The sequence below is a fragment of the Ursus maritimus genome, unplaced genomic scaffold (assembly GCF_017311325.1).
Source record: "Ursus maritimus isolate PB19 unplaced genomic scaffold, ASM1731132v1 scaffold_14, whole genome shotgun sequence".
Lineage (NCBI taxonomy): Eukaryota > Metazoa > Chordata > Mammalia > Carnivora > Ursidae > Ursus > Ursus maritimus.
In genome coordinates this window covers 44,667,462-44,689,337 of record NW_024423786.1, presented here as the reverse complement: position 1 = coordinate 44,689,337, position 21,876 = coordinate 44,667,462, and the positions used below count along the sequence as shown (strand labels likewise).

Below are 21,876 nucleotides of genomic sequence, written 5' to 3'. Positions count from 1 at the left end.
AGAGAGGGAACACAAGCAGGGGGAGTGGGAGAGGAAGAAGCAGGCTCATAGTGGAGGAGCCTGATGTGGGGCTTGATCCCAGAGCGCCGGGATCACGCCCTGAGCCGAAGGCAGACGCTTAACCACTGTGCCACCCAGGGGCCCCTAAATAAATAAAATCTTTAAAAATAAATAAATAAAATTAAATAAATAAATAATATCCTGGTATCGGTTCACTAATTGTGACAAATGTACCATATTAATGTAAGGTGTTAATAATAGGGGAAGTTAGGTGTGGGATACATAGGAACTCTGTACCATCTTTACAATAATTCTGTAAATAAAAAACAGCTCTAAAGGGGCGCCTGGGTGGCACAGCGGTTAAGCGTCTGCCTTCGGCTCAGGGTGTGATCCCGGCGCTATGGGATCGAGCCCCACATCAGGCTCCTCCGCTATGAGCCTGCTTCTTCCTCTCCCATTCCCCCTGCTTGTGTTCCCTCTCTCGCTGGCTGTCTCTATCTCTGTCAAATAAATAAATAAAATCTTTAAAAAAAAAAAAAAAAAAACAGCTCTAAAATAAATTGTTTATTTAAAAAACAAAACAAAGCAAAACCAAATCCGTAGCTGCCATGGGAGCAGGGTTTGTTCTGGGCAGGAGTGGAGGCAACAACAGGCCCAAGTAGGAAGCTGAGGCAGCCTCTAGGCCTGGCCTCGGGCCAGGGGCTATGGGCCACGGGCCACGGGCCACGGGGGGGGGGGGGGGGGGGGGGAGGATACAGGAAAATGGACGAAGTGGGGTGTTTCAGAGACAAGGCGCCAGCAGGACCAACATAGAGGACGTGAGGAGAAGACTGTGGGATTCCAGGGCCTCTGGCCCATGCTCCTGGGCTGCCCTTACTGAGCAGTGGACCCCGGTGAGGAAGCAGGCCTGGGGAGAGGAGGTCACCCCAGTGTTCCAGTGGAGGGTCGAATGGCAGGAGCGTTGTATAAATCTCATTTTATGAGGGCCCAGGTGAGAGAGACGGAAGACTTTCTGATTTGTGACAAGACAGCGTTCTTGGGGATAGTTCTTCCCAGTCCTGGGGCCAGCTCCTGAGACTGCCCTCAAGGGTGCGGACTTGCTGCGTGGCCCCCTGTCAAGTTCTCGGTCTTCGCGGAGTCCGTTTCTCCATCTGTAAAATGGGAACCAATAACGTCCCGCCCACAAGTGTGTGGGGGACAGCACGTGAGCCCAGTTCAGCGCCTGGCACACAGTGGGACCTCAAAAAACTGTGACCACCCCTTCCTCCTCCCCTTGGGTCTCAGGTGGCGGGAGAGGAGCCTGTTGCTTTAACTTATGCAAATACACTGCGGGTGGTGGAAGGGAGGGTAATAAAAAGGAGCCCCGTTTCTGGATCACCCAATCAGCTAGCGGGACTGACGGAGCTGGCCGCCTAAATGGCCCAATGGCGGGCCGCGCGGACTCCAAGCCCGCCCCTGCCTCCGGGTGCCGTCTTGTGGGTGGGGACTCTCAACGCCACGCCCCGAGGGCGGAGCCAGGCGGCTGCCGCGCCGCAACCTCGGAGGTAGAGGCGGGGCGGGCTCGGGTGTCAGAGACCGAGCCGCAGGTGGCGGCGGGCGCGGGGCTTGGCCAGAGCTCGGGAGGTGAGTGCTGTCTCCGGGACCCCCCTAATCCCCTGGCCCACGCAGCCCCTCATGCTCACCGCGCCCAGTAGCCCCGGAGGCCACTGGGGGCAAAGGCGCGGCGGGGCATGAGGGATGGCGAACTGGGGGTGGGGGACTGAGCGGTGGGCCCCCCGGCCTCCCCGCGGCCATCATCTAGGGTCTTTGGAGGGAGATAGGGACCCCTCTCCAAGTCCCCCGTCTCCTGGCTTAGAACCGGAGCGTGCAGGAGTGTGGCTATGACGTGAGACCCCTCCCCAAATCCCTTTATTCTAAGCCTGGATCTGGGTGTAGGTTCCAGGGCTGCAAAGATGGGGGTGCTGGGCTCCCTCCAGCCTGGGACTTAGGACAGCCGAAGTGGAGACCACTCTCAATTTCCCTCCTCCCAGCTCTGGTCTGCAGACCCCTGAGGACCGAGGTGGAAGAACCCCCTTCCCTTTTTCTCCGCTGTGAACCCTGATGGGCCTGGAGGAGGAGCTGGGGCTCCCCAGGCCCCTCCTCTAGACTGCTCTATCTCAGTCCCCTACCGCAGGGATGAGGTTGGGGGGTGTTTCACTGGCATCCTCTGCAGGGACCCCCAAAGTTGCAATTCTGGGGAGGGGGGCCAGTGTGGCCTCTTGCCTGGCAGGGACTGGCCAGGCCAGGCCTGAAAGGGCCTGGAGCATGGACTTGGGGGTGGTCCCTGCCTCAGTGGGGGGTGGGCAGCAGCATCTGTTCTTGGGGATTAAAATAAATCGAGGTAAATTGGGATCTTGCCGGAGGCTGACTGCTTGTGGGGTGCGGAGGAGGGTTGTGGGGTGGGCGGCCCCTCCATCTGCCTCAAATCTGGGAGTTGCCTGCCCCAGCCGCAGTGGGGACCAGGAGGCAGCTTTGCTGGACCTGCCTTACTGGTGACCTTGGGCAGGTGACAGCACCTCTGTGAGCCTTGGTTTTCTCCTTTGAAAATGGGGATAAGGGCATCGGAAGCTGTATTTTACAGATTCTGAAACCCACACACCCCATCATATGCCAGACTATAACTCCCTCCTTCGCTTAAGATGTCAGTGGTTTGGGGGTGAGAGGGCAATGGGTTTGGAGACCCCCTGACATGCCTTGCTGGCCTCCGAGCCTCAGTTTACTGCACTGCAGAATGGATTCGTGGTCACTCTGGCCTTGCTGGAAAGGGTTATTCTGCCAGACAGTAAAACATATTACCAAGCTGCAGTGGTTGGAACAGGGGCTCCACCACCCTGGTCTTACCAGTGGGACTGCCTGGGGCACACCCTGACCCATATATTGTCACCCACGCCAGGGGCGAGCCAGTTCCTGGGTGGGGTCGCTGTAGGAGGAGGTGGAAGCCACCAGGCCAGCCTATCCCCTGACTCCACAGTGGACACAGGGGTGAGCTTGGGGCTGGGATTCCGACACCCCCGGGTTCAAACTGATTCTCCCCGTGTGTGGCTTTGCCCCCCTGGGCCTTGGTGTATTCTTCTGTGGAATGGGCTGGATCCCCCTTGGAAGATCAGAGGAGCTGTGGGAAGATGGGAGCCCTGTAAATACAGACATGGTCATTATAATACTAATTACAATATTAGTGATCATAAACGGGGTCACAGCTGACCGGGATCGGGGAGGAGAGAGAGGAGTCTGCCAGGGTGTTGCCAGCTGTGTCTCTAGAGCCCGGCAGTTAGGTACACAGTTGGTGCTCAATAGGCGTTTGCCAAATAGATGAGAAAGAGGGAGGTGACTAGTGGAGGAGGACCGAAAAATTCCTGAGCTGGACAGCCTGGTCGCTGTGTGACATAGAGCACGTGCCTCAGTTTCCCCATTGGGGTGAAGGCTAAGATGAGACACTGCCTCGAAACGCCACTGTGAGAATCAAGCCAGACTGTGTAAAGGTCATTGGTGGCTGGGCCTAGAAGGCAGGAGGCTCATGACAGGACAGGTCACCGAAACAGCATGGCCAAGAGGCTGGCTAGTCACTGGAAAGGAAGAGAGACATCTCAAACTGGCCCCACCGTGCACGACCTGGAGTCTGGGGGAAGCAAACTATCAGGGACTGTTTCATAGGACCCTGGAGGTGCGACGGTCAGGGCAGGCGCAAGGTCATAGCACGAGGTCAGGGGCTCTGGACAGGTGGCTCAGAGGCAGTGAGCTCTGCCTTCTTTGCTGACTCCATTCCTCTCTTGTTCTGTCTGCTCCTGGGCCTGCTCACGTGCTCCGCCCAGTGCAGAGCTGTGGGTTTTGGGGATTTGGTGCTGGGGAAGCAGGCTGTCCGGGCAGCGCCTGGGGCTGGTGTCAGGCACCCCCTGGGGGACTCTTCGGTGCTTTGGGCGGCCAGAAGATGGAGGCATCCTGGTCAGCTGGCGGCCTGCTGTGTGACCTTGGGCAAGTCCCTGTCCATCTCTGGGCTCTGCCCTGGTGCTCTGGAGGCCCAGAGACCTGGGTTCGAGCAAAGCGACTTTCTCCATCACATACAGAGGCCACCGTGTTTTGGACACAATACTTCCAGAGGCCCATGATGAGCTTTGGGGTCCAGGAATACATTTTAATACATAATGTTAATATATTCATCTCCGTGCCAGTGCCATTTGCAACATATAGTTTAAATTCTTTTTCTTTTCTTTTCTTTCTTTCTTTTTTTTTTTTTTATTAGAGGAAGGGGCCTATGAAAGTTTTCATGCGGCCCTGGGTTTGAGTCTTGGCTGTACAGACATGAGCCTGTACGCTCCCCTCTCTGAGCCTTGGCTCCCCCTCTGTGAAGAAGGAGTCATTCGCCCACCCCAGGGTGGTGAGATGTGGAAGAGCTTAGCCCGGGACAGACGCAATGTGTGGCCTGCTCTATTTCACCATTGTCGTCATAATTATTATTTGCTGGGTAATAACAGCCCCAGGCTGGACGGGGGGGGTGCTCAGGTTCAGGTGCCTCTGTTTACCCATCCATGGCTGGCCCAGTTCCAGAGAAGTCCCAGGGGTGCTGGCCTGGTGGGGGAGGTGAGACGGCAGTTGGGCGGTAGGCGGGGCAGGGTGAGCTTCCTGTCCCCCACGCACACAGTCCTCCGCTTGGTTGGCGCTGACGGAAGTGGCAGGGGCCCGCGTGGCCATCTCCTCATGCCCATCCTGTCAGGGGCCCCAGCCCCACTCGCTGCCCTGTCCGGTGAGTTCGAGCCCTGTTCGGAGGCCCCCCATTGCCTTTCCTCGCCCCTCTCAGGAACAGAAGGGGGGCCCCCCCCCCACTGCCTGGCCTGGGGTTTCCAAGAGAAGCAGCAGGTGCCATTTTCTGGACTCGGCAGGAACCTGCAGGGCAGGGGGCCCACTCTTCGCTCTGCCCCCCTGCCCTCCGTCACGGTTCTGAGTGGTGGGGCTGGCCATGGGGCAGCAGAGGGGACACGGAGACCCAGAGCCACATGCGGTGGTTCCAAACAGGAGTTCTTTGGCAGACAGGCCAGGGACAAAATCACAGTGACCCCAGGACAGTGAGTTACTTCTCTGTGCCTCAGTTTCCTCATCTGTAAAGATGGGACTGGGCCCCATGGTGTGGCCATGAAGGTTGAATGAGCCGGTACCTGGTGGGGGGTTGGGTACCCATACTGGCCTTCAGTATATTGTGGGGGGAGGGGCCGTCTAACTGGATTGTGAAAACAGTGGTGAGATCCTCGGTTTCTGGGGAACTTGGGCCCAGTGGCTCCTCAGATCCTCTAAGAAGCATCTACTAGCAGAACTTTCTCTGTGCTGTCCAGTATGGCGGCCACCAGCCCCATGTAGCTACTGAGCCCTGGAAGCAAGGTTGGCCCCACTGAGGAGCTGGGCAGTTAATGGTACTTAATTTTACTTAGTTTAAAATTAAGACACCACACGAGATTAGTGCTTCCCATATCAGTCAGCGCAGCTCTAAGGGATTTGGAGATTCTCAGGGCCTAAATCCTGGCCAGAAATGAAGACATGAGATGGGTATTGAGGGCTTTTCCCCCTTGGGATGTCAGCCCAACATGCCCCTCCCTCCCAACCAGACTGGGTTTCCTCAGGGACAGCACCAGTGACAGGTTTCTCAGGGGCCCCAGCATCACCCAGCACAGGGTAGTCATCAGGAATATTTGTGGAATCAAATAATTTTTTGCCTGGTGAACTCCTATTCATGCTTCAACCCCCCAACTCCCATGCCCCCTCCTTCAGTCCAGGCTCCCACAGCCCCTTCTTCCTTTTGACCGAGCCCTGAGCCTGCAGGACTGGCGTGTCTGCATCCAGCTCTAGACTCCTAGTCTGGGGGCTCCTCAGGGACCAGACCCAGAATTGAATCATCTCATGAGCCTGGCATTGTCCTTGTCATGTGGGCACCTGGTGGTTGCTGGGTAACTTACAGAAGTCAAGGAACCTAGAGCTAGAGGAAAATGGTTCAAATTAAACTCACTTTCAAGTTTAGGTAAACTGAGGCTTAGTGAAGGCAGGCTTGTCTGAGGTCCTCGCTTGGTCCTTTCCCTGTGAGGCCCAAGGAGTTTTCCCATTTGCGGTCACCAGCCCTGTCCCTGCTGCCACTGTGCCTCCTGGGCTCCCAGCTGCTGCCGAGGGGTTATGAATTATGGATGAGGCCTGCGGGCTCCTGTGACAAGCCCAGCCTCGAGAACGTGCCAAGGACACCAAGTGTCCCTTCCTTGCCAGGCGGCTTGGCCCAGCCCCCTCTGCAGGGAGGCCTGGCTTCCCCCAGCAAGACCCCTTCTAGGCATTCCCTCTTGTTTTGCAGATGGGGAAACTGAGGCACAGAGCCGGATAGTGACTCAGACACCAGGTGAACACTGGCTTCTGGGAGTCAGGGTTGGGACTCATGGGGCCACCATTGCCAGCTGGGTCATCATGGTGAGGGGTGAGCTCTCCATTCCAGGAGTGTGCATGGGGTGGGGACTGTTGTAGAGGGATTTGGGAGACCCCAAGGGATCTCTGGGGACACTTCAGGGACCCTGACCCCCCTGTGGCCGATCACAGTCCCGGTGTCCATCTCTCAGCAGACCGTTTCCCACAGGAGTAGCCCAGCGTAGAGCTGAGTACTCGGGTCTTGATTCAGTTGGCCCAGGGTGCAAATCAACTGTCATTTCCTGGCTCTGTGACCTTGGCAAGTGGCTTCCCTCCTATAGGGGATGGCTCAGTTTTCCCATCTGTGAAATGGCCCTGAGATTTTCTGCTTAGGCTGGAGTTCATCCAGTACTCTGCCCCCCAGTGAACTCTTATTTGTGCTTGAAAACCCCAACTCCCATGCCCCTTCCTCTAGACTAGGCTCCCTAACGCCCATCCCTCTATCCAGTCCAGCTCTGACCCCACAGGACTTGGGGCATCTATATCCAGATCTGTCCCCCTAGAATGGGGGCTACTTGGGAGCCAGGCCTGGGGATGAATCATCTCAGGGGCCCTGGCATGCTCCCAGCCTTGGGGCTTTTGGTTCCTCCTCCAACCTCTCTGTTCCTCCTCCATGGGGAGGACAATTGGAATTTCCCTTCCTTAGGCCCAAGCTGGCCATGGCTTTACAGCTCAGATTTGCTTCTCTCTTTGGACAGGCACTAAACAGGAGCCTGCGGGGGTCTCCACAGAGGGCATCAGGATGTCGTATTTTGGCGAGCATTTTTGGGTAAGACCTGCTTTTATTTTGATGAATATGGGAGGACTTGGCAGCTTATGGGCAGAGCCTTGGACAGGTGGAGGGTCTGCGACTCATAGAAGTTAAAGTGGGAGAAGTCAGGCTGGGTTTGAATCTACACCCTCCAACTTCATGGGTCTTGTGACCTTGGGCAAGTAACAGCTTGAGCAACAAGGAGACTAAGGCCCAGAGTAGGATTCTTTTATCTTAAATGGCCTGGTGAGAAAATGAAGTGTCAGGGCTCAAACCCGGGGCCAGAACTTCCAGGATCCGGGGTCATTTCAGCCCGGGAATTTCCACATCTTTCCCATCCTGGAGTGTTGGGGGGTTTCTTGACTTGAACCTAGTGGCCCCCTCACCCCTCTGCCTTCCGGGCTGGGGACCACATACTGTGACCTGAGACAAACTTATTTTCATTCATTCATTCATTCCCTTCCTCCCTCCCTGCCACCACCAGTCCACACCCAACCAACCGTGGAAGGTGCTGAGGCCCCCAAGAGACTTCATTCTGGCTCTGACCCCAAGGAGCTCACAATCTGGGAGACCGAGCCAGCCAGAAGTCTTCAGCCATCCAGGGTCAGGGCTGGGCCCAGCTTTGGGGACAACCAGAGGAGGGGTCAAGACACGGAGCCATGTTTCCTGTGGGCTTTGAAGGCTGAGATTTTCCAAGATGTAAGAAAGGCATTCCAGGCAGGAGGAACAGCCTGAGCGAAAGCCCAGAAGTGTGGCACGGGTGACCAGTTGAGGGCACAAGGACTCCTCTTACAGCCCCAGGCTAATGGGGAGCCACAGAGGATGTATGAACATAACAGTCTAGGAAGGACCAGGGCTGAAAGCCCCTTCCCCAGTTGGGCCCTAAGCTTGCAGAGAGGAAGCTTGTTGCTAGGCAACTGGTTGCCCCTGGCAACAGGCCGGTTCCCTCCCTTTCTCCCTCCCCAGCTGGGGCTCCTCTTACTGCCACTTGCTTTCTTAAAGGGGCCTCACCCCCTTGCCACCTGCAGGGAGGGGGTGTGGGGAGAGGGCAGAGGGGGGATGGGGCCTGACCTCCACCTTCTGCCCAAGGGTCAGATTCCCTGGATTTTTCTCTGAATGGCTCTGTGACCCCAGCAAGGGGCTGCTCATCTCTGAGCCCCTTCTGGTGCCTCTGTGTAAGGAAGTTGACTGCTTGATGATCAGTTGTTGCCCACGTTTCGGAACCCTGACAACGGCACCTACATTTATTTTAAAGTCTGTTTAATGGCATGAGGCACCTACATTTATTTTAAATTCTTTTTAATTGCACGAGGCATTCAAGCTTGCTGCAGAAAATTCAAATCAGCAGAGAGAAAATAGCAGCCACCCCCAATGCACTCCCCACCCAAAGATAGCCCAGTGCAGAGTAGATAAGGGCTTTAAGTTCAGGATTTGATTTGAGCTCTGCTGGGAGCGCTTGGGCAAGTGATTTTGTGTCTGCAAGCCTCAATTTTCCCGTCTGGGAAAGGGGATGAAATTCCTGCCTCTCTAGGTCTCAGGGAGTCCCCTGGGATGTCTGTCACTGGCAATGTTTCTTTTCATCGATTGTTTGTATCGGTGGCTCTTTAGCTAGGTGGCACTGGTGCCCTGGCTGGCCTGAAAGAGGCTCCAGTTAGGGGAGATCAAGCCAGATGGGGATACCCCAGTCCCACTGGGCCTAGGTAGCCTGGAGGCAACGAGGGCACTGGGGAGCCATGGGGGAAGTGTGAGCAGGAGAGGGATACGGTCAAGCTGCATTAGAAAGATCCCTCTGGGGTTAGCAAAGGGGAGAGATTGGAGTCCAGAGGTTCTGATAAGAGATGCAGACCCAAGACAGCCCCTCCTAGGACCCTGGCTGCCAGCACAGCCCGAGAGAGGCAGATACCACTGGGGGCCTTGCCAGGTCTGGGAAACGGGCCAGTGGTTGGCTCCCAGTCAGCCCCAGATGCTGGCCTGGGCGGCGGTGCCTGGTGCAGCCTTACCCGAGGATCCCCTGGGTGGGGCAGGCGGGGGGCCGCTGGGCCTGTTTGCTGAGTCCTCACCGCTGCACAGGAAGCCCTGTGTTCAGCACCGTCCCCGCCTCATCTCACCAAGACTCTTGGGAGGTGGGTGCTGTCATTGTCCCCATTTGTCAGATGAGGAGACTGAGGCCCAGAGAGGTAAAGTCAGCAGCTCAGAGTGACCCAGTGCATAAAAGGAGGCTCTGACACATATTCCTGGGAAGCAGGAGGGAGCAACGTTGAACATTCAGGGAAGTGAGGGTCTGAGAAGGTTCCTGAAGGGGGTGGGCCTGGAAGTGGTCCTTGAGAGGTGGAAGGATTTGGATGGGTGGAAAAGAGATGAAGCCGGGTTGCCGGGTTGCAGGAATAGCCCAGGCAGAGGTGCGGTGGCAGGAAGACACAGTATGTCTGTGCATTGCTTGTCGTTTTACTGGTGAGGCCAAGAGGATGCTGGGAGATGACGCTGGAAAGGCCATTTCAAGCTAAGGGCTTTGCACTTAAGCAGCTGGTGAGAAATAGGGAGCTATCAAGGATTCTAGAATGAGGAGTGATTGTTGGGAGATTTGAGCTTGAAGCTGTGTGGGGTCTGCCCGTCTTGGCCTCAGTTTCTCCATTTGTGCAGCAAGAAGGGTTATCTGGTTGTGACTTCTGGCTTCAGCCTTCCAGTTTCCAGATAAGCGGGAGGGTAAACTCGGCAGGTTGGAGGAAGATGGAGGAAACCACCATTAAGGGAGGACCAGCTGCCAAAGAGATCACTTCAGGGATTTGCGTTGGGAGTTAAGTAACTCCGGATCGCTCCACAAGCTTCTTCTTTTGGTCCTACTTATAAGACCCCATCTGGTGCTAAAATGTCTCCAGTTCCTCAGACCCCAGCTGATCTCCTTTTTGATGAACAGCTCAGTGTTCAGACATGACGCCCCTTCCCATGTCACAGGATCTGGCTGGGATGAAAACAGTTGTTGCCTTATTTTTTTCCTGTCCCTTTCATTACGGCATGGGATCCAGGGCTTCCAATGAGAATAGTGGTAAAAGTTGCCTTTTTAAGTCAACATATTTGGAGAAGAGACAAGCAAACTTAACACAAACTGTCAACTAATACCATGAATTAGCAAAAACTAGGGTTGCCTTTGGGGACTTGGGGAACCCTGATGTGGACCACCTTGGTGTTTACTTCATCCTCATATGAGAGGTGGATGACTCCCCTGTGCCATCTTAAGAAGGAGCCACTAAAAGTTCAGAGAGGGACAGTGACTTGCCCAGATCACAGCACAGCTCTGGCGTCCCCTACCATGGTGACCCCAGACCTGGGAGGAAAGAGGTTTCGTGCAAGGCACCCAGGTAAAGGTACTGTTCCCACCAGCCCAAGTGACAGCAGAATAACTCATTTGTTCATTTATTCAATAAACTCAAATTCCCTTTTTGGCGCCACCTCGTACTGGACATTGCTGGGTCCTGAGCGAGGCATCAGACCCAGACTGTGCTCTAGGGATCTCAGAGAGGGTGTTTCCATGTTGAAGGCAACAGAAAACAGCGACTTAACCAACAGGGGTTCTATTGGCTCACAAAGGTGAAACGNNNNAGGGAAAGGCGACTTTCAGGCTGGGTTTGATGCAGTAGCTCGATTCAACATACTTTTTCTTTTGACTCCATCAGGTTCAGTTTCTTTCCAAATCTCATGGTTTCCACTTGGCTTCCAATATCTCCTATGCCCACATAATTCCTCATTTATAGAAAGGTGCAGACAGGAAAACAGGGGAGGAGACTGACTGAGACAGAAACAGAGGCAGAGAGACACAGAGAAACGGAGAAAGACGCAGACACAGAGACAGAGACAACCCGCGTAAAAGACGATCTCTCCCTCAGCCGTGGGACAAAACCTCCAGGCTTCTCTCTGATTGGGCCAACGGAAGGCCCATGAACCAATCCTTGTGACCAAGGGGCTAGGCCACAGGCTGATTGGCTCAGGCCTGAAGCAATCCCTGCTGCCAAGGGGTTGGGCTTCTGCTGGTTGGCTCCTCCGGCCACGCCCCCGTTGCTAGGCAACTTGATGTCTCCTCCACCCCTTTACTCAGTCTCTGCCTCCAATCCCCTGCAGGGTGAGAAGAACCATGGCTTCGAGGTCCTGTACCACAGCGTGAAGCAGGGGCCCATCTCCACCAAAGAGCTGGCCGACTTCATCCGGGAGAGGTGAGGTCCCCACGCCCCGCCCACCCCTGGCCGCGCCCCACAGCCCACGCAGCCCCTCCCCCCTCGTGGCCCCGCCCTGGCTCCTCCCCGCCTCTCCTCTGCACCTCCCACTACGGCCACGCCACATCCAACCTGCTTGAACCGTCCTGGAAACCAGCGGTTGTCGACACTGTCAGCCCCTATGCCCGCCTGTCAACCATTCCCAGGTTTCTGACGCTTCCTCCTGAAGAGGTGATGATATGACCTACTTACAAGGGGAATTTCGAAAACTCAATCTCATGCACTGAGTATAATAAAACACATGCGTGATGAAGTAATCTACATTTCGGCATGTAAATGCTCCGACATCCATATCCCAGAAAACATAAAACATTCAAATTGTAAGACAGCCTTCTGCTCCCCGGCTGCTCACTAGCTGAATGCCCATTAAATGCAAGCAGAGTTCAAAAGATTATAACGAGGTTTTTCCTCTCTGTGGCTGTATAGAGGGACCCGTCCAAGCTGTACAGGACAGGGGCATTCTTTACTTTGAGGGCCTTCAGCTTCTGGATCCATCCACGATTGCCTGTGGTACCATCTGGGTGCCTCTATTACAAAATGCCTCCGTGGGTTTTAATTGGGCACATTGCTGCCCCGAACAAAATCGAAGTTCTGTTAATCTGGGTGAAAATGTGAGTGGCTATTAGGTAGGCATTTAACAGTGTCTGTCCAGAGGGAAGAAGGAAATATGAGTTTGCCTCCTGCAATTAAACGAGACAAGGCGTATAAAGCATTTATAGTATGTGCTCAAAATTTTTTTGAGCTCATACTGCTACTGCTCTTCCTACCACTCTTGTATTTAAAACATATTACTTAACTGCGCCCATGATTTTCCAAAATGTCTCTCCCCAGCTGGGGACTGTACCATCCTCCTTGAGAGCTACTGCTCAGATGTTTGAGATGGGGAAACTGAGGCCCAGGGGGATGGAGCATCTCCCAAGGATGCCCAGAACCTTCTGCATCTTTTCTCTGTTCTATTCAGGGCCACCATCGAGGAGACCTACTCAAAGGCAATGGCGAAACTTTCCAAACTGGCCAGCAATGGGACCCCCATGGGGTGAGTGGGCTGGAGCTGGGGAGGGGGTCACCGAGGCTGCAGGGTCCTGGGGTATCAGGAGTCTGCTCTTGGGTGGACATCTCTTCACACAAGTGATATGTAGACTAGGGAATCAACCGTCCCCTACTTAAGGGGCTAATTGGACAGAGGAATGTAATTCATTCATTCATTCATTCATTCATTCATTCACTTACTACCTCATTCGTTCATTCAGCACATATTTACTGAGTACGTGCTGTGTGCAGGGCACCATTCTGGGTATTGGACACCCAGAAGCAATCAAGACAGATAAAGCCCCCAGTCACCTTCATGCCATGTTCATGCCGTGTTACCTGTGGGGTGTGTGGCAAAACAGACCTTAACTGCAAACGTGAACAAAAGTCCTTTCCTGCGGTGAAAAGCTCTAGGAAGAGGATGAAATAGGAGCATGAGAGGTCAGGTGCTTCCTCTGGCGTGGGCTTGGTTCCGTGAGCTGAGACCTTAATAATGTGATGGAGCCAGCTACAGGGTATCTGGGTCAGAGACCCAGGCACCAGTTCAGCCAGTGCAAAGGCCTTGAGGCAACTGTGGATTCTGCGTGTTCAAGGAAAAGCAAAGAGGCCGGCATGGCAGCTAGAGCCTGGAGTCCAGAGTGAGGACTCTAGGGCCTCAGGGCCTGGGTTTAAATTCCAGCTCTGCTATTCATTTCCTAAGGGGCCTTGGGGGAGCTGTGGAGCCTCCTCTGCCTCTGTTTCCCCATCTGTCCCAGGCCTGCCTTGTAGTTGTGCGTGCAGGTGCTTAGCAGGGCCCGGCACACAGTAGGTGTGCTGTCTGAGGAGGCCCTGGGGGGGGGGGTTGCACCTGCTGGACCCTGGGTGTGACCTGTTTCCAGAACCTTTGGCCCGCTCTGGGAGGTCTTCCGCGTGTCCTCGGACAAGCTGGCGCTCTGCCACCTGGAGCTGACGCGGAAGCTGCAGGACCTCATCAAGGACGTGCTCCGCTACGGCGAGGAGCAGCTCAAGGCGCACAAAAAGGTGTGTGTGGTGGGCACTGCGCAGCCAGGTGGAGGGGGCGGCAGGGGCTGGAAAGATCCCAGAATTTCGGGGCCTTTGAACCTCTGGCCCCTGGCGTGTGCCTCTGAGAATTCTGTCAATTCCACACCAAACCCAGACCCCCGCAGACCTGGGCCCTGTTAAATTGCAGACTCAAAAGTCTGGACCAGGGCTCTGCAAACTATGGGCCACAGACCAAATCCAGCCTGGTTTTGTAGAGCCTGAGATCTAAGAATGGTTTTTACATTTTTAAATAGTGGTGGGGGGCGGGGATCAAAAGAAGAAGAAGATTTCGCGACAAGTGGAAATTATATGACCCTTGGTGCCAATAAATAAAGTTTTTTTTTTAATAAATAAATCTTTTTTTTTTTTTAAGATTTATTTATTTATTTATTCGACAGAGATAGAGACAGCCAGAGAGAGAGGGAACACAAGCAGGGGGAGTGGGAGAGGAAGAAGCAGGCTCATAGCAGAGGAGCCCGACGTGGGGCTCGATCCCAGAACGCTGGGATCACGCCCTGAGCTGAAGGCAGACGCTTAACCGCTGTGCCACCCAGGCGCCCCAATAAATAAAGTTTTATTGGCCCAGAGCCATACCGATCCCTGTTTGAAGAGGAAGCTGGGGGCGCCTGAGCGGCTCAGTCGGTTAAGTGTCTGTCTTCGGCTCAGGTCATGATCCCGGGGTCCTGGAATCGGGTCCCCAATTGGGCTCCCTGCTCAGTCGGAAGCCTGTTTCTCCCTCTCGGTCTGCCTGCCGCTCCCCCCTGCTCATTCTCTTTCTCTCTCTCAAACAAATACTCTTTAAAAAAAATTAAAAAGGGAGTGGTAATAGTTAATATTGTACACTTAAAAATGGCTGGGCATGGAGCTTTTTTTTTTTTTTAATGGCTAAGATGGTAGATTTTCTGTTATGTGTGTTTTACCATGAGTTTTCTTTTCTTTTCTTTTCTTTTCTTTTCTTTTCTTTTCTTTTCTTTTCTTTTCTTTTCTTTTTAAGACAGGGAGAGGGGGTTGGAGGGGCAGAAGGAGAGAATCTTAAGCAGGCTCCACACCCGGGGCAGACCCCCACATGGGACTTGATCTTACAACCCTAAATCAAGAGTCAGATGCTTAATCAACTGAGCCACCCAGGTGCCCCTACCATGATTTTTTTTTTAAATGGGAGATGAGAGGGGTGCCCAGCGTGGAGGCTACTTAAAAAAAAAACCTGGGGGACAAGGACATTTTCTGTGGGCTGATACAGAATAATCTTGGGAATTGATTATAAAGCCGAAAAAGCTGTGGGTTAAACAGAGATTGCGCCTACTTGTCATTAAAAAAAAATTGGCTAGAACAAACACATTTGCTTGTCTACGTGCCAATTATTTCTGGAGACCTATCAACTCCAAGGCAGAGGCCTGGGAGGCTGGGGATCAGGGAGTGGGAAGTTTTTTCCTGAGCTCCCCCCTTAAAACTTTCTGTAATAGGAACCCTGTGTAAATATTCCTATTTAAAAAGTTAAAATTTTTGAAATTAATAGAATATTCATAAAAGGTACTCCGTGGGATCGGGAACCCCACAGAGTGTTTGGGAAGCTGGGACTTTCACATTGTGCTCCTGCCGTCCGCTCAGGTCCTGCACCCCGGTGGGGGCCTCAGGTGCTACCCACGCTCCCCCTTCCCCACCCCTGCAGTGCAAAGAGGAAGCCGTGGGCACCCTGGACGCTGTGCAGGTCCTCGCAGGTGTCAGCCAGCTCCTGCCCAAGTCCCGCGAGAACTACCTGAACCGTTGCATGGACCAGGAGCGGCTGCGGAGGGAGAGCACCAGCCAGAAGGAGATGGACAAGGTGGGCCCCCAGTCGTAGGTCCCCAGCTACTGTGAGCTCTCGCAGGTCCAAGCAATGTGCCATGGGGGTATGAAAACATATCCCAGAGCGTTCGTGGTTCATTGAACCTTCTGTGGTCATCACACCCTGGGCGCCCCAAGGAGTCTACCTGCTGGATGATGGGCTCCGGGGGGAAAAATCCTCCGTGTGTCCCCTCCCGCCCCATCCCCTCCCTGTGCTTCGTAGGCAGAGACTAAGACGAGGAAGGCGGCAGAGAGCCTGCGGCGCTCGGTGGAGAAGTACAACTCAGCCCGCGCTGACTTTGAGCAGAAGATGCTGGACTCAGCTCTGGTAAGAACCAGGCAGTGGGACCTTGGAGCTCCACACAGTCCTTGGCCCGGGATCTACGGGTCTCAGCAGTCCAGAACCTCTGAGACCCTCGACTCCCAGGAGCCTTAAAATCACAGGATTCAAGACATAGGATTCTGGAGCTGGTTAGCTATTCGGATTGTTGTTGGCGTTATTATTTCAAAAGCCAAAGCCTTTTTGTGCCTCAGTACCCCCCCATCTGTAAAATGGGAACAGTGATAGTACCTGCCTCGTAGAGTTTTTGTGGTGATTAAATGAGTCCCTACATGGGAAGTTTTCAGACTAGTGCCAGGTGCATAGAAACCACTCTAGAAGGTATTATTATTTCTATTACTATTTAAAGATCTATTTGTTTGTTTTTTTGTTTGAAGGGGGAGGGGCAAAGAGAGAGGGAGGGAGAGGATCTCAAGCCAACTTCACACTCAGTGTGGAGCCTGACACGAGGTTTGATCTCACAACCCTGAGATTGTGACCTGAGCTGAACTCAAGAGTCAGATGCTGAACTGACTGAGCGACCCAGGCAGCCCTATTTCTATTATTATTGACAAGGTTTTGTGTTTTTTTTAAAGATTTTATTTATTTATTTGACACAGAGAGAGAGACAGCCAGTGAGAGAGGGAACACAAGCAGGGGGGGTGAGAGAGGAAGAAGCAGGCTTCCAGTGGAGGAGCCTGATGTGGGGCTCGATCCCAGAACGCCAGGATCACGCCCTGAGCCGAAGGCAGATGCTTAACGACTAAGCCACCCAGGCGCCCCATATTGACAAGGTTTTTGAACAGAGCAGGGTAGGATTTAGAAGCCGAGAGTCTACTGACAGTTCGTGGTGGCTGAAAGACCTGGGTTCTGCTCCAGCCTCCATTCTTCACCGGCTATGTAACCTTTTTATGAGACACTGTACTTCTCTGGGACTCTGTCTACCCAAATGTATAAAAAAGCAGATTGGAGGGGCGCCTGGGTGGCATAGCGGTTAAGCATCTGCCTTCGGCTCAGCGCGTGATCCCGGCGTTACGGGATCGAGCCCCACATCAGGCTCCTCCGCTATGAGCCTGCTTCTTCCTCTCCCACTCCCCCTGCTGTGTTCCCTCTCTCGCTGGCTGTCCCTATCTCTGTCAAATAAATAAATAAAATCTTAAAAAAAAAAAAAGCAGATTGGAATCTCAGGATTAGAAATCAGATTTTTTTTCCTGACTTTGCAAGTGATAGAAAATTGCAAATGATAGAAACCTTCATTCAAACTGACAGGGAAGATTTATTTATAGGCTCAGGGAACTGAGAAGTTTGAGGGGAGAGCTTCAGGCATGGCTGGATCCAGGGACTCAAATGGTGTTGGCAGGAAGTTGTGTCTCTGCTTTTCGAGTCTGTTTTTCTCCCTGGGGGCTTCACTCTCAAGTAGAGATGGCCTTTTGGGTGTGTATGGGTGTGTGTGTGCGTGTGCACAGCAAAGTCGTCACCAGCACCCCCCACATGAATCCCACCAACTCGTTGACTCAGGGTATAAAAGTGTTTCATTTCCCATAGTTTTAGCTGAAGTCCCAGGGAAGATGCTCCTTGGGTCTTTCCCACACCAGTCACTGAGGCCAGGGGGTTGGCACATTCTGACTGGTCAAGCTGGGTCACCTGGCCATTCCCGGTGGCCTCCACCTTCCCATTTTCCTCTCCCTTCCCGGCTCAGCGCTTCCAAGCCATGGAGGAGACCCACCTGCGGCACATGAAGGCGCTGCTAGGCTCCTATGCCCACTCGGTGGAGGATACCCACGTGCAGATTGGGCAGGTGAGTGGCGCCCGGGGTGGGAAGCAAAGCAGAGGGCGCCAGGCAAGGGGCCCTGGCTGTGCCCAGTTACACACTCGATTCACCTGGCCCAGGTGCATGAGGAATTTAAGCAGAACATAGAGAACGTCAGCGTGGAGATGCTCCTGAGAAAGTTTGCAGAGAGCAAGGGCACAGGCCGGGAGAAGCCTGGTGAGTTGGGACATCTGTGGGGCTCGGGCTCTGGGGCCGCAGCTGCAGGGAAAGAACGAGACTCAGGGGCACCTGGGTGGCTCAGTCGGTTAAGCGTCTGCCTTCGGCTTAGGGCATGATCCCGGAGTCCTGGGATTGAGCCCCGTGTCGGTTTTCCTGCTCGGTGGGGAGTCTGCTTCTCCCTCTCCTGCCTGCGGCTCCGCCTGCTTGTTCTCTCTCTGCTTGTCTGTCTGTCTCTCTGTCAAATAAATAAATAAAATCTTAAAAAAAAAAAAAAAAGGAACAATACTCAAGAGGCAGGGCACTGAACCTCCCTGCACCTCAGTGTCTTCATCAGAAAAATGCGCTGATGACAAAGCTAACTCCACAGCCCAAACAGGAAAGGATTTGATGTCCCATCCTTTTTTTTTTTTTTTTTTTTGAGTATATTTAAGTAATCTCTACACCCAACGTGGGGCTCCAACTCATGACCCCAAGATCAAGAGTCATGTGCTCTTCCAACTGAGCCAGCCAGGGGTCATTTGATGCCCCATCTTATATGTAAATCTCTTACAACCAGATACCAGAGGGGCCTTGAATGCCAGGCCCAACTGTTCATACTTTACCCTGAGGGCCTAAGGGAGCCATTGAGGATTGTTGAGCAAAGGACCAATTTGAAAAAAATGTCCAGATGAGGGGTCGGGGAAGGGTTGAGAGCAAAAGTTTTGGGGTCAGATCTGGGTCTGTGTCTTTTCTTCATTGCTTGCTGTGTGACCTTGAATGTCTGTCTTGACTTCTCTGAGCCCCAGTTTCTTCATCTGTAAAGTGGGGATGATAATAATCCCCACCTAATGAAGTTATGGATCTTCAGTAATTTGATGCAGGTAAAGGGCAAAGTGTGTTCCTAGCATACAGTAAGCATTCAGTAAATGCTGGTATACAGTTTATGTCCCCAAGTCAACCACTAACAGCAGTCCTTAATCCCTCCTGTCTCTATAACTCAGCTCTGGCTCAGGCCATATCTCTGGGTGTGGGGCCCCACTCTTGCTCTGTTATGATCTGTTATGCCCTGCTCTTGCTCATATACCCTCCATGGCTCCCCATCACCTTTGGGAGAGAGTCCCAGCTCCTCATCTTGGCACGTGAGGTTCAGTCCACCGCGCAGACTCCTGGTCCATCCCCTGACCCACCCAAGTGCCTGTGAGAAAAGCTGGAGGTAGAAGAAGTAACTCAGGCATCACCCCCTCCGGTCCATCCCAAAGTGGGACCAGAACCCCTGGCCCCTCCCCCTCATGACCATCCCTGGGGCTTGTTCAGCATCTCGGCTCACACACAGGACCCTGACTGGCCTTGAGCTCAGACCCAGGTGCCACTGTGAGTCCAAGGGCGACTGCTCTCCTTCCCAGGCTCGGTCTCCCAGCCAGGCTGAGTTTCTCGCTCTCTTCTGTCTCAGGGCCTTTGGATTTTGAGGCCTACAGTGCGGCTGCCCTGCAGGAAGGCAAGTACGTCTGGGCCTGGATGCCCAGGCTGGACGGTGGGGATGAGCAAGGGCAGATCTGAAGGGGAAGGGGGCACCCCCAGGGCTCAGCTGCACCCCCCTCATCTGTTCTCAGCAATGAAACGTTTGCGGGGAGCCAAGGCCTTTCGCCTCCCAGGACTGAGCCGGCGGGAGCGGGAGCCACCTGCAGCTGTGTGAGGAAGCACCCCCTGCCCAGCCCTGGCCCAGGCTAGCCCAGCAGCCCTTCCCCCTTCCCAGGCTGTCCTATCCCAGAAGTTCCCTGCTGAGGGTAGCCCAGGAGAATTCCTGTTCCAGGCTAGAGCTTCTGTCTCAGGCTAGCTCAATATTCCCACTGCCCAACCTAGTCCAAAATTCTTCCTTTTCCACAGCTAGCCCTATCATTTCCCTGCCGAGGCTAGCCCCTACATTCCCTACTTTTTCAAGCCAGCCCTTCAGACTAGCCCCAGGGTTCCTCCCCTGCCAAGCTGTTTGAGAACACTCTGAGCTCAGCTAACTCCAGACTCACTGCCCCCAGCCCCAGGCAAACCCTTGGGCCCCATCCCCTGGAGGACTAGCTCAGGACCACAACGCAGTTCCGGGCCGCCCCCAGGTGCCAGTGTTGGGGGTGGGGACATACAGATGAGGTGGAAGAGCTGACATGAACATCTCTTTCTCCACCCCCAGAGATTCCCTGGAGCCCGATTCAGGGGTGAGTACCATGGGAGGAGCCAGGCCGGGCTGCCAGTGGGAGGGGTTCAATCTGACCTCGGCCCCCAAGCCTGGAAGCCAAGCCTGGAGTTGCAGGGGCTCAATCTCATCTTCGCCACAAATTCCCATGGGCCACGTGGGAGGGACTGATGTCCCCACCTAGCTTTACTTTTCCCGTCAGTCTCACCACCTCAGGACAGGCAATGCCATACTCTGTTCCCTCAAGAACCTGGCAGCCCCAGGGAATACTGTTATTGCCGTTGGGGCTGTTTTTAGGTCTGAGTCAGGGCCCAGAGGCGGGAGGCAGCGTGGCAGGGTGAGAGGGGAGGTTCAGTAGCGGGGAGCCTGACTCACTGCTTGTCTCCCTAGACATGTCCAGAGGTGGATGAAGAAGGTTTCACGGTCCGGCCTGATGTGACCCAGAACAATATCCTCCTGGTGCCCCCTGGGGGAAACTGTTGACGCAGCAAGGACTAAGGTCTGCCCGCAGTGATGCCTCCGCTAATAGCAACTCTCTCTGTGTCCATCCTACAGGGAGCCTGCGGTGTAGACAAAGCAGTTTCAAATAAAGATACCTGCCCTGTGGGGTCAGGGCCAAGCAAGAGAGAGCAAGGGGCAGCCCGGAGGGCTTCCCGGAGGAGGAGGCATCAGTGTTGGGGTTTAGCATCTGAATGAGAATTTGCTAGTGAGGGCTGGGCACACTCGTGCAAAGACTTGGAGCAAAAACATGTGGCAAGGCCAGGGTGGCAACTGGGGAGAGATGGGATCGTGTAGGGCCTGGAAAGGTGTGAGCAGGAAGGGGCAGGTTTGAGGGCTGAGCTGAGGGAGACCCCCATGTTGGGATCTGCTTGGCCCCTTGACTGTGGCGCACGCACGGCGGAGCCTGCCCGCTTTTCCTCCAGTGACTCGGACTTCGATGACGAGGAGCCCCGCAAGTTCTATGTGCACATCAAGCCCGCTCCTGCCCGGGCCCCCGCCTGCAGCCCCGAGGTGGCTGCCGCCCAACTCAGGGCCACGGCCGGCAGCCTCATCCTTCCTCCCGCCCCAGGGGTGAGGCACAGGGGGGGTGTTCTGGGTGGGGCTGGTGGGGCTGGCGGGACGTGCCCGTCCTGATGCCACCCACTTTGTCCACAGGGCACCATGAAACGCCATTCTGCACGTGAGCAGCCTGTTAAGGGGTCTTCGGTTTGGGGAGGAGCACGTCGAGGGGAGGCTGGGCCTGGAGTGTGAGCGTGGGTTTGAATCCCAGCTCTGCTGTGTGACTTGGTGCAGGCTGCTTACCCACACTGACCCTCAGTCTCTTCTTCTATAAAATGGGGTCATTTGAGAATTAAATGAGAGCTCAGGGAAGGAGCCGGGCTGGAAAAGAAGCCAAAACCTGGAGACAGGTTGGCTCAGACTCAAATCCCTCTCTGCTGGACTTGCTGGTCACCTTGGGCAGCTGGCTGCACGGCCCTAAGCCTTATTCTCTTATTCTGTGGCCGGGGGATGGGGGCGGAGGCGAACGGTAGGCAGGGTGACAGGAATGCTCAGGGAGGTGCATCTCTTGTAGGGGACGCTGCTGGGAAACCACAGAGGCCTCGATCTGCCCCAAGAGCCAGCAGGTGGGTCCTACAGGCGTGGGATATCTGGCCAACAGTGAGTGGGGAGGTGGAAGCCGCCCCCAACTCCTTTCTCCTACTCCCCTTCTCTCAGCCTGGCAGGGAGTTGAGGGCATGCTGTTTTTGAGGAACCACTTAGGCATTCATTTGATGAACATTTATTGAGCACCTGCTATATAGCTCGTGCTATTCTGGGTTCAGAGACAGGACCAAGACAGGTCTTCCTTCTCAGATTCGCATTCTAGTGGCTCAGGTTTTAGGAACAGCAAGTAAGCTAGAGCATGTCCGATCATTCCAGGTGCTATGAAGAAATACAGCAGGCGATGTCGTGGAAGACACCGGTGGGCAGTTTCAGTTGTGGAGGTGGAGACTACGCGGGGGGGGGGGGGGGGGGGGGGGGGGGGGGGGG

At 54.4% G+C, this 21,876-nt stretch overlaps 1 protein-coding gene across 6 annotated transcripts in view; it reads left to right on the top strand.

Moving 5' to 3' along the window:
• The first annotated feature begins 1,523 nt into the window (after positions 1-1,523).
• The window catches only part of FCHO1 (FCH and mu domain containing endocytic adaptor 1), a 29,045-nt gene continuing 8,692 nt past the window's right edge, over positions 1,524-21,876 (top strand). Inside the window, exons 1-17 of one of the 6 annotated variants that reach the window (XM_040629051.1) lie at positions 1,585-1,623; positions 6,359-6,403; positions 7,164-7,234; positions 11,330-11,421; positions 12,443-12,517; positions 13,389-13,530; positions 15,221-15,373; positions 15,599-15,703; positions 17,394-17,492; positions 17,585-17,681; positions 19,114-19,158; positions 19,274-19,352; positions 19,843-19,867; positions 20,236-20,293; positions 20,738-20,916; positions 21,001-21,025; positions 21,419-21,470. In XM_040629051.1, the coding sequence (XP_040484985.1) occupies positions 7,208-7,234; positions 11,330-11,421; positions 12,443-12,517; positions 13,389-13,530; positions 15,221-15,373; positions 15,599-15,703; positions 17,394-17,492; positions 17,585-17,681; positions 19,114-19,158; positions 19,274-19,352; positions 19,843-19,867; positions 20,236-20,293; positions 20,738-20,916; positions 21,001-21,025; positions 21,419-21,470 (1,253 nt within the window). In that variant the 5' untranslated portion in view covers positions 1,585-1,623; positions 6,359-6,403; positions 7,164-7,207. Of the gene's footprint in view, positions 1,624-3,163; positions 4,778-6,358; positions 6,404-7,163; positions 7,235-11,329; positions 11,422-12,442; positions 12,518-13,388; positions 13,531-15,220; positions 15,374-15,598; positions 15,704-17,393; positions 17,493-17,584; positions 17,682-19,113; positions 19,159-19,273; positions 19,353-19,842; positions 19,868-20,235; positions 20,294-20,737; positions 20,917-21,000; positions 21,026-21,418; positions 21,471-21,876 lie in introns of those variants that run through there. The other 5 variants (XM_040629050.1, XM_040629047.1, XM_040629052.1 and 2 more) reach the window with 5 other exon arrangements.